The sequence below is a fragment of the Balaenoptera ricei genome, chromosome 14 (genome assembly GCF_028023285.1).
Source record: "Balaenoptera ricei isolate mBalRic1 chromosome 14, mBalRic1.hap2, whole genome shotgun sequence".
NCBI classification, from domain to species: domain Eukaryota; kingdom Metazoa; phylum Chordata; class Mammalia; order Artiodactyla; family Balaenopteridae; genus Balaenoptera; species Balaenoptera ricei.
Genome location: NC_082652.1, coordinates 40,945,837 through 40,958,160, shown reverse-complemented (window position 1 = coordinate 40,958,160; position 12,324 = coordinate 40,945,837). Strand labels below are relative to the sequence as shown.

General features: G+C 40.1%; 1 protein-coding gene across 1 annotated transcript in view; it reads right to left on the bottom strand.

Annotated features, from left to right (window-relative positions):
* Window positions 1-12,324, bottom strand: part of TTC39C (tetratricopeptide repeat domain 39C) — a 104,589-nt gene that overhangs the window by 46,603 nt on the left and 45,662 nt on the right. Inside the window, exons 2-4 of the mRNA XM_059893995.1 lie at window positions 9,571-9,619; window positions 8,073-8,201; window positions 5,604-5,718 (exon numbers count right to left, since the gene is read on the bottom strand). Coding sequence (XP_059749978.1) covers window positions 5,604-5,718; window positions 8,073-8,201; window positions 9,571-9,619 — 293 coding nt within the window. The remainder of the gene's footprint in view (window positions 1-5,603; window positions 5,719-8,072; window positions 8,202-9,570; window positions 9,620-12,324) is intronic.

The following is a 12,324-nucleotide window of genomic DNA, read 5'->3' as shown; positions in this document are numbered from 1 at the left end:
AGAGTTACAGAAAAGAATGGCAGCAATGGAAGCAAACATAAAAATCCATTCATGCCGACTGTTTCGAACTCAATCAACAAAAGGAAAAGAAAACCAACATGGTAAAAACCCATTTTTACAGAATAAAAATGAAATTAATTCAACATCCTTAATTTCTTGCCTAAGATAAGAGCTTAGATGTTAACATTTATTTTAAAAGCACATGTTCAAGTCTACAGTAACAAGCTTTACGGCCCTGAACTTGAGCTGGGTAAATAGAACTCAAAGTTTTGACTAATCGAAGATTAGAAACTGAGATGTATGCAAAGTTAGGACCTAGAGAGAAGCAGATTTTGTTTTCACCACTTTTTAAGTTCAGCTCTGCACTGAAACAGGTCCCAGGACTCGCCCTACTCCAGGTTCCCAGTGCGGTGACCGAAACATCTGAGCACAGCCAGACTCCGACGGGAGGAGCCGAGGCTGCGTGAGGACCGGGTGGAGAAGCTGCGCTCCGGGCCCACAGCACCGCGGCCCCAGTGGGAGGGACGCTCAGTCAGCTGATGCCCAGCAAGGCGGCCAGGAGCAGCCTCTGCCCAACAAGCAGAGAGAACAGGTGAACACAGGGCCCCTCAATCTGCACAGGCTTTCATAGGCTCCTCTAAAATGTCAGACATAAAACATTCAACCACTGTGACTGCGTCCCTGGAGGACTGCACAGAGAGCAGAAAACCACAGACCGTCCACCCTCCCCTGTCAGGGGCAGCCTCAACCAGCCAGAGATGCAGGAGAGCTGGGAAACCCTGTCCCCATAACGGGGGTGGGAGTCCTCCCCTAGAAAGGGCAAGAGTTGTCTGCAAAATGAAAATATCAAGATACAACTAAATGGATCCTGGAATAAATTTTGTAAATTTTTTTTTTTTTTTTTTTAGCAGGGATTATGTCTGGTGAGAGGCCCTACCATAGCATTGTCTGTTTGCTTGTCCTGGATGAGGCTGGTTAGTCCTATAATGGAAGGGAAGTTCAGCTTTGCCTTCCTTGTGACCCACATAACAGACTTCGGAAGAAAAAAGAAAAGATGATTTAGTTTTCACTAGTCAGCCCACCTCCTCATTATTACCTTTACCCCCAGTCAACAGACTTCTGAACGACTCACTTCTCCAATCCCAACTATTCTTGGGGCTTCCTAGGGCTCAGTATCATGCATCTCATTCCTGAATGACGTCACCCTTCCTCCATCCCTCTCTTTAATTCACATTTATATACCCACCATGTGTTAGGAAAAGGCAGCATATCGGGTGCCAGGGACACAGAGAAGACAACGGACTTCCATTCTCTACAACCCTGCTCAGGTTCAGGATCAGGGATCCTTGACCTTCCCAGCAGAGTTTAGGAATTGCTCATTCCTTGTGCAACCTCTCCGACTAACTTACATGTCTAATGTCTAGTGGTGAAAGTATCACCCTGAATGAGAATTTAGTCCTCTTTCTCCCCCACTAAACTGTCAGTACCCTCAGGGAAAGAGCTACATCTCATTCATCTCTAGACCATTAGCATCTACCACCTTCCAGAATCTGACACATAGTAAGTGCTCAACAAATGTGGAGGAAAAAAAAAGATAGATAGCAGGTAGACACAGTCCCTGCCCTCAAGAAGTTTCCCATCTGTTACTGTGGGCAGACATGTAAATACAGATGTGTACAGTTGTGTGACGACTGCTCTGTCTATGGACAGGGTCCAAGCAGAGTAACAGAGGCCGTATGATGAAGTCAGTGAGGAAGGAGAACATGAAGGGAGTAGACCCAGGCTGCACCTGGGGAGGCACAAGAGAAAGACAAAAGGGGTTCCAAACTGAGAGGGCAGCGCACACCAAGGCCCGAGGTGGCAGGGCCTCAGAGACCTGCAATCAGCCCTGCCGAGCCAGAGGCGGTGGCGGCGAGGTAGGGGGCAGTTTCTTCCATGCCACCCGAGGAAGGAATCTGCACTATTCCTTGTAGGCGATGCTGCAGAACAGCTAAGTGTCTCAAGCACAGGTGTAACAAGGTTTAGAAAGAGCGCTCCAGGGGCATCGTAGAGAATGTGGCCTGGAGAAGCATCCGGGCCTGGATAAGCATCCGGGCCTGGAGAAGCATCCGGGCCAAAAGCAGGTTGTTCTACTCTCCCTGGGGCTCATTCCATAGGACGGAAGGCGCACATGCGCACGGGGGCTGAGGGACAAGGCTCTGAGAACCTCGGGTTTCTGGGCCATTGGGAGGCTGGTGGTTCATGTGACCAAATGAAGGTGAAGGGAAAACTGTGAATGCTAGGAATTCAGCTATGAAATAAGAAGCCCACAGCTCAGGTCCTGGTTCTGTCATCACTGTGTAAACTGTTCAACCTCAAACAAATCATCCAGCCTCAACGTCCTCACCTGTGAAGCAAGGAAAACAATCTCATTTGAGGAAAATTTACTATGCGTATGTTATGCCAAGAATAGTAAGACGTGGGGCCGATCTTCAAGCCCAAAGGAAATACAGGAAACACAAACAAGGTGGCAAAAGCCATCAAGTCGGTTTAAAAATAAATACTTTTTGTTACGAAAGTAATTCACATGCGCTCACTGCAAAAAACAACAACAACAACAACAAAGTCCTTTGGATAACAGAGTAAATTAAAAAGTAGTATAGAAGGGACTTCCCTGGTGGTCCAGTGGTAAAGAACCCGCCTTCCAATGCAGGGGACACGGGTTCAATCCCTGGTCCGGGAACTAAGATCTCACATGCCGCGGGGCAACTAAGCCCTCATGCCCCAACTACTGAGCTCGCGCACCTCAACGAGAGCCCGCGCACCACATCTACTGAGCCCACCCACCCTGGAGCCGGTGCACCACAACTAGAGAAGAGAAGAGGAACAAAAAATCCGCACGCCGCAACTAGAGAGAAGCCCACACATCACAACGAAGAGCCCAAGCGCCACAGTGAAAGATCCCGCATGCCTCAACCAAAAAGATCCCGTGTGCTGCAACTAAGACCCAACGCAGCCAAAAATAAATAAATAAAATAAATAAGTAATAAATAAATCTTTAAAAAAGTAGTATAGGAAAATAGAGAGAGAGGATGGGGTAATTCACTATAAAGAAATTCAAGTAAGACAAAGTACAGGAGCTCTTTTGAAAGTCAGAAGCACTAACAAATTCACACAGACTCACTCCTACCTGGAGCTCAGGTGAGTGTGTACCCACACCCACTTCTGGGCCACCTGATCAAGGGGTGGGGGAGAACCACCTACAACAAACATCTCCAAGGAGGGGCTGTTCCAAAACAATTATCCATCAACAAAGTTTAAGAAACGGATCCCAACAAAGAGTAAATTTTTCATAGTTTTATAACCTAGACGGTTTCTGAAAGGCAAATGAAGCACATTTTTAGTTATGTCTGTTTGTTTGAGACAAATACTGAGCTATTCATAAAGCAAATGACCACTACATGTGTTTATTAGAACCTGACGTTCTCATGTCTGTTAATTTCCTTTCACTATCCATATTACATTCAATAAATTATACGGCATCAGGAAGAACCAAGAGTGCTGTTAAAAATCTATGATACGTAAAGCAACTATACTCCAATAAAAATTAATAAAGAAAACAAAACACAAAAAAAGCTATGATAAACAGGATTAAATAGCTGATTAATATCAACTTTTTAGGAGAATAGGAAAAGGTCACGAAGGTAATTTGTGAAGGAAACACAGTTTATGGGTAAAATATAAAATTAAGTTCAGCTTCACTAAAACAACAACAAAAAACAAAGCAAAGAACATGGGAATGTCCAAGAGAAACTGGTTAAATAAATTATGGCACCTTCACATGATAAACTAATGCTTTTAAAATTATATTTTGAAACTCTGAGCTATAGGAAAAATATGTGAATTATAATCTAAAAGGGAAAAGTAGGATACAGAACACCACAGATTCAATTTTTTAAAGAAAGATAAAGATAAAAACAGAACATTTGCAATAAAGAGTGATTTTCTCCAAGTAGTGAGATTAGAAATGACTTGCTTTTTCACTATTTTATATTTTCCAAATTTTCTAAAGCAATTATTTAGTAATTTTACAATCAGAGTAATTTTAAAAATAAATAGTACTAACTGATGATTCTTAATTTCATGAGGGCAGGGACCATGGCCTGGGTTTGCTCATGGAACACAGTGCTTAGCACTGTATGTGCTCTATCATTATTTGTTGAATGGACCCATGAATGAACATGTGAAGGACAGATTAATATAAAGTTTCCCCGACATCCTTTACCCTGATTCCCCATTTTACTACATTTGATTTATCCTTTTCTCTCAACAGATATTTTCTTAATGGCTAAAATGAGGTCCTTAGAAAAGTCCTTGAGCCTCAGGAAAAAGTAGTCCAAGATCACAGAAAACACCAGAGCTCCCGTCTTGACCAAAGAGGTCCAGCTCCTCCCGTTGCTCTTTTACATGTACGTGAGCGTGCCACTCCAAATGGGGGATTTTACATCACTGTGTTATAGAAAATTCACATGAGCTTTGAGCCCTCAACCATATAAGTAAGATAGTTATTGGGAGAGTCCTGAGATGAGACTTAAAGAGAAAAAAAAAATTGGATCAAAAGGAAAAGGCCATAGTACAACCATAAAACACATTTTAAAAGAAGATAATTACTAGGAAGCCCACATTTTGGAGGTCACAATAAAAGTTAATTCTACTTCTGACTTGAGCCAAAGAGAAGAAACAAAGCAGCCTCAAGTATGAGATGGAGACAGAGAGAGACAAGAAAGAAAGAAAAGGGACAGGAAAATTGGCTGCCGGTAATCCAGAAAGAAGAGTGTATGTTATCACTTAGCGGCAACATACCCTTTTTCATCTCAGGTTTGGAAGAAAATGCTTTTCTCATTGTGAATTTTAGTCAATTTCCTTTTTGAATTTTCACTCTTTCAAGTAAATCCTATCTACCAAAGAGGCAGGTTTCTGCCATCAGCATCAGAGACATAAAACCACATTAAAGGAAGAATTAGTGTCAAAGTTAATCTTACAGCAAGCTCTGAGAACCTCAATTCCAGTCTATGCCACTCAAGATATTAAAGCTACAAAATCCTGGAAAACATTTGTCTTGGGCAAACTAAGTAAGAAATCAGTTTATATTCCTCATTAAGGGTTGTTAAAATGTAGGTCATTCAAGTATGTTAGGAAGTCTCTAGTACGCACTCAGGCCTTCAATAACAATTTTCTGAGTAACTTAAACTGGTTATATTTCACTTTAAAGGGTTATTATCACAACTTGATTCCCACAAAGAAGAAAAAAAAAATACCATCAATCTATCAATCTGTCTAAGGCACTGGTAATATCTCTAAGTATGACAGACTATCTGGATACAAGAGGACAAAACAGATTTTGGAATTAAAACGTCTCTACTAAACCCACATTAAGCACATGTGGTTTCAATTTCTCAAGTAATAAATCAGGATCACGCCCCAAAGAGATGCCACATGTTTTCAAAGACTGAAATACAAGGTGTTCTTAGTAAATAAATAAATAAATTAATTAATTAATAAAAGGTATTACCAATTGTGTCCACTGAATAGCAAAAGCCATTAAAAACAATGCTTCAGCATACCTGACAATTCTTGCTTTACAAATGAGAGCACAGCCAAGTAAACTTGACAGTCAGCTATGATTATCTGCCTCTGAAGCCGATCAACCATAGAAGGGGTGGATTTTCGGACATCAACCTGTTTGGTGGGAAGAAAGTACACACCGATAAATCACACCCAAGAACAATATTCCTTCCAAACAACTATTACTTTATTGTGCAAAATAATTTCATGCAGGGAGTGTGAAACAGCAGTTGCTGAAATCCAAGACCAAATTTACACTCTGAGCCTGGTAGTTCTATCCTCCCCCATTAAGTCCAGCTTTATTTTGTTAACAATACATTGATGAAGAGGCTTGTAACTCAAAGACAAATACTCTAAATGACAGAAACTGAGTTCATGGGAAACATGAAAGCCCACACACAACTTCAGAGTTTTACCTTTCTGAAAACAACATAAGTTCTTACTTATCCAAAATAAAAAATCACTGAAGGTACAAAACATTGCCCCAGGTAAACAACCTGAAATGCCACTTTGCAGCCATCTGCCTTCAGGAAGGACCGATAGTATTAGGGTTCATTCCTTTGGTGCACGCAACCGAGATGTGAGGGTTGGAAACTGATTACATGTTAGTTAAGGAGAAAACACCCTGGAATTAAAAATTATCTTTGAATGAATCACAAATTGAACTTGAAATTTAAGTCATAATCTCTAAAGGTGACTACCTCTATAAAATATGAAAAAGTAAAACCAAAAAACCCTACTTTTTAATAAGATTTTGGTTTTCATCGTAAAGAATGCTAAATGAAGAAAATTTGCTCTGAAATAAAACAGTGCATTCTTAAACTTGAACAAAATAGGTTAGTTTTCATATGCTTTCACAGTGATATAAGAAATGATATGATTTTTCCAAATATGACAAAAGTATACATAATATACATGACAAAATGGCTGGCTTCTCTTTTTTCTAGATTAGCAGAATTCACCATGGTCACTCTTGTTCCTGATCTAGTTCCAGCACCCATTACCCTGTTTGCTTAAGCAAATGTCAATCTATTGATGCTTCTGTTTTCTCTGCTTGTAATAACATCTACTCTGCAAGGCTGTTGGAAGGGCTAATGAGATACTGTAGGTGAAAATGCTTTTTAAGCAAGGACCCATTACAAATGTTGATTATTAACGTATGTGCTGGGCCTGGTACTAGATACTGAGCACAGACATGTAAATTAGCTTACAGTCTAATGAGGGAACGCTGACGACCACGTAATGCAGAAAATGCTCTGAAGGATGAAGTACAAGGAACTATGGGAACCTGTAGGAGACACACTAATAGGCTTGGGGGCTCAGACAAGAGTCTCTGGAGAAAATGACATCTAGGAAGAACTAAAGAATGGATATGAACCAGGTCAAGAGGCAGATGAATGTTCCAGGCAGAGGAGAAGTCAATGACAAGTCAGCCACATTAAGGAGTTTGGATTTTAGTGCAATGGCAGTGGTAGGGGACGGGGACACTGAAAATGAAATCAGCGATGTATAATTTGCTGATTTATATTTATATTATATTTATAATATATAATATGAAATTTATATTTATATTATACATCAGCGATGTATAATACATCTTAGTGACTGTATTTTGGAGAAGAATTACAGAACAGTGAGACTGGAGGCAGAAACGCCAGTGAGGGTTTGTCTTAGGCAAGTGGAGATAGTGGCTGGCCTAGGGCATTGGCAGGGAAAGTAGATGAATTCAGGACGTATTTAACAAAGAGTCAACAGGACTTGGTCACTGACGGATGTACAGTTTGGAGAAACGAGAAATCAAGGAGAACTGTGGTGTTCTCTCCTTCTGGAGTGTCAGGAGACAGGAATCTGGGCCCATCAGTGGCTTCCTTATGGCGAACACCATAAGCAAGAGCAGAGGTGAAGCCACCTGGAGTGACATATAGGAGCAGAAATGACAGGTGGCTTCTGCTGACTGTAACCGACAGACTGGTTTGTCAACTAAACAAGTGACCCATGTGACTCCCCTGGGTGCTCCAGAAACATCAGAGGTAGGAGGATGCCTCTCAAAGTCTAGAACTTTTGCACTGAAAGGTGAAAGAAAAATCAGGAAAAGTGGATTATGATATCACTGTGACTTTATTTATAACCAAAGGCTGGGGAGCCCTGGGCTTTAAAAGGAGGTAACAGCTAAATTCCTGAATTATGCCAATGCAACATATCTGAAATACATATATGAAAGCCTACAAAAGCCCTTGCAGCATGGTCCACTGTGGAAGAAGATAATTTTAAGATACCAAAAGACTATGCACTGAAAAGCTCTAAAGATTAAAGGGGGTTCTATTGCTTTAAGAAACATGCTTTACATAATCAAAAGCTGTAAGAAACATTTAGTGCTTTAGCCATGTTCTAAACACCAAAAACCAAGTAAATAAACAATGTTCTAAGTAAGCAGCACATAGTTCGTAACTTAAAGACATAGTACTTACATTCTTCTTAATTTTATTCTTGATTGTTTCAATTACTCCAATCTCTTCACTTTCACACAGCTTTTCTGTGGTTTTTAAGTCATCACATGCCAACTGCATTTTTTCTTCCTCAAATGTCATCATGGCATTCTTCCAAGAAAGAAATAAGGAAAGAATGAATCAGTAAGTGTCTGAAAATTTAGGCCAATTTATTACAACACAACTCCAAACTAGGGGGAAAAACCATCTAAATGATTTATTGCCAGTAAAAGAATCAGAATGTTACAGCATACCCTATTCATTAAAAAAAAAAACCTATAATCTCAATATGAAATAAGAACATACCTCTATTACACCAGCATGAAAAAATGTATGGTAACAAATGTCCTTGCAATTACTGTTCTACATTTTTTTGTTATTAAACACAGTAACAAAAAAAATTATACAATTTCTGACTGGTCCACTTAATTCAGTTTTTAGAACACAGCCTCACTGAAAGCACTTTCTACCCACGCATGGATCCCTGGGTTCATCAAGGACAGCACAAAACGCTAATGAAACATCAGCTAGTAGGTACTACTTTGAAAATTATCAATCTTTTCAGGGACAGCAATTCCAATGGGCTCACTTGTAAGGAACCCATTTTTTATTGTCCCCAGTGAAAAATTCCACTGACAGCTTGTTTCCAAGCACCTGATCCTGGTAGATTTTTTCAGGTCACATTTGACTGGTAGAAATGATCCCTTGCTTTGTGACCACCTAGAGGGGTGGGATAGGGAGGGTGGGAGGGAGATGCAAGAGGGAGGGGATATATGTATACGTACAGCTGATTCACTTTGTTATAAAGCAGAAACTAACACACCACTGTAAAGCAATTATACTCCAATAAAGATGTTAAAAAAAAAAAAAATGATCCCTTCTCTGCTGAAAACCTGCTACTTTCTCCCAGAAGAACTGAGGTTTCTGAGATGAACGGGCTACAAGGGCAGAGACAGGACACCAGGTTCTTGGAAGGACCTAATTAAAAGCATCCAATTTTCTACATTGCCCAATTTATTTTAAAACCTAACTGCAACCTATTCTCTCAATTCCTAAATATTAATGTTCAAAAATGCAAAAGTAACCGATAAACTTTAAATCTGCTAATTTAACTTGTCTTCCAGTCCACATTTATTCAATAATTTTAAAGCAAACCTTTATTATCCAAAGTCTGACTTTTTTTTTCTTTTCAACTCTAATGCAGTTTTAATTTTTGGAAAGGTCTTTCAATTATATTTTTATTTTAAAAAGGATTTTGGTTGGAAAAAATATAATGCTCTAGAAGATATAAGCATTTAATCTTTAAAATTAGGGAAGGGTATCTCATAAGTGTTGGTTAATAGGCAAAAATTTTATTCCAGTCTTAAACTGTAAAAGATCTTCTACAATAGTGTATCTGTACAGCAGGTAACAACCACTAAAAGACATACATTACATATTTGTTTCCCTCCCACCAAAACCTCTTCCCACATCAACTTACCAAGAAACTGACAAAGCTGGCTCCAAAACTCATTAATGGGCTACGATTTCTGTTAAGAAAACAAAATAAAATTATTTTTATTGTGAAATTTTATTTTAAAAACATTTGATATATCAGGATCACTATATATTCCCAATAATTGGACACAAGTCGTTAAGGTCTTCAAGCCAATTAAATTACCCTAAGAAAAAAGTAAAAGAGGCAAGAAGTTCACAGGTTCACAGGTCTGTCCACCAGCATAGAATCTCCCCCGCACCTGATTCTTCAAAGCAAGGAGAACAAGAAAGTCACATTATAATTGACATTGCTTTAGTAAACCAATCCAACATCTGAAAACACGTGGCTAAAGGAAGATGATTAATATTTTTTTTAAATTGTATTTATTTTTTTTGGCTGTGCCGCATGTGGGATCTTAGTTCCCGGACCAGGGATTGAACCCACAGCCCGGGCAGTGGAAGCGCAGAGTCTTAACCACTGGACCGCCAGGGAAGTCCAATATTCATTTTTTTTTAATTTTTATAAATTTTAAAAATTGAAGTATAGTTGATTTACAATGTTTCAGGTGTACAGCAAAGTGATTCACTTCTACGTATATTCTTTTTCAGATTCTTTTCCAGTATAGGTTATTACAAGATACTGAATATAGTTCCCTGTGCTATACAAGTCCTTGTTATCTATTTTATATGTAGTAGTATGTATCTGTTAATCCCAAGTTCCTGATTTATCCCTCCCCCCCTTCCCCATTTGGTAGCCATAAATTTGTTTTCTATGTCTGTGAGTTTATTTCTCTTTTGCAAATAAGTTCATTTGTATCATTTTTTAGATTCCACATACAAGTGACATCATGATATTAATATTCATTTTTAAAATGCAAAACATGTTCAAAACTTTCCACACATAAATTAAGTATTATTTTCAGAGTAGATCAAAGGGTTTTACCACTTAGCCAGACCTGGCAAACTCACTTATCCCATCCAAAGAACTTTAAGAATACCTCCCTAGAGTCAGTCATCACCCTGCTGTAATACACAGTCATTATCCAATTTTATATATAAACCAAAAATATGAAGCCAAGTCAAACTAATACTAATTCAAAGAATATGAAAATATAAACATTCAAATTCACAACCAGTACAAAATTCCAAATCTCTGTGGATGGCGCTAAAGGAGAAAGCAAGTTGTAACTGCCTTCTTAAAAATAATTGTACTGCTTTTGTTATTATGTAAATAATATATGGTCATTATAAAAAAAAAAAAAAAAGCCAAGAACAATGTATTTAGTCAATCCCCTACTGGAGATTTAGTTTAAGTCCAAGGTGACCATGTGTGTATTTGGTGGAGGTGTGCATGGGAAGAAGAGTGTGCACATTTAGATGGATATATGCATACGTACGTACACACATATACCGCACGCTCAGAGGAACATCTTTGTACGTGTAATCTGCAGGGAGTCCAAATGTATTCTTGGGATAAACTACTAGAGGTAGCACTGCAGGGTCAAGTGGGATGCACATCCGTTTTCCTCTTGGATGGTGGGGGTTATGTTGGGGGCAGGGGCGGGGATCAGGAACTCAAATGATTTGGAATGTTAACCCTCTGCTACAATTTTTTTCCATCTGCTTGGTACCTACTCAAATTCTACAGTGAAGAAGAGCTTGTTTACCCCCACTGCATAGGGTATTAAACCTCCAAGAATTAGGAAGGTGTCGTGACGGGTGAAGAATCCCGCACCAGCGCTCACACCCATGAACCAGCTCCAGCAGCACCTCCCCAAGCACGCGGCCCAGGCTCCATCCTCCCAACTCTGCACCTGATCAGACGTCAGCTCTCCACTCCGGGGCTCTCCCCGGACTGGACGTGCCATTACAGGCTTCCACCCGCTACGTTATAACCTGGTTTGTGTATGAGGGTCCCCTCTAGAATGCTCTCTTCTGCCTCTTCTCCCTCACCATTATGCCTTACACACAGCAGGCATCCAACCAAGCATGAATCAGTGAAGGAATGAAAGAGCTCTGCCTTTCAGGAACGTTTCAATCAAGAGCTGAGCAGCCCAGCTTCCTCGTCTTCGCCCGCTTAGCCATTAGCCATTTGAGAAATGAAAAGACGCTGAATCGAGGGCCTAGTGCTGCTACATTTGCTTCTTGTTCTGGACTAAAATTAGGTTTCTGAGAGCCCAGGCTATTAATGATTCATGGTGCCCTAGCCTAGCCCTTAGTACTTCACATACTATCTTCTCATTTAAGTGACAAATCGGCCCCAGAGAAACATTTTTCCCTCCTTGAGGTACTGTCTCCATAAACCCCAGGGCACCTGGGTGCGTTAGCCACTCGATAATGAACTGACGGAGAAGCAGGACTCCTCGTGCTGCAACGTTACCTGGTGCTGTAAGAGCTTCATCTAACAAGGTTCACTTGTTTCCTTCACCTGATTTTATTTTATTTTTTTAACTCAACATGACCCAGGTGATCCTACATTAACTTATCTCCTCTAAATCAATTGCGGCCCACACATGTGTTTCCACATAAAACGTATTCAATTTGGAGATTTGGGAAGGTTTCCAAAGAGTACAAGGATCATTACTTCAACACTGATGCTGGGGGGATCATTACTTCAACACCGATGCGGGGGGGCGGAGAAGGAAGAGGCTCACACTGGGAACCAATGACCAGCACAAGGGTGGAGGCGGGGAGCGAGGTATCAGGTAAAGGTTGAGTATAAAGGTAAAGCATTAAAACCAAAAGACAAACCTTTCTA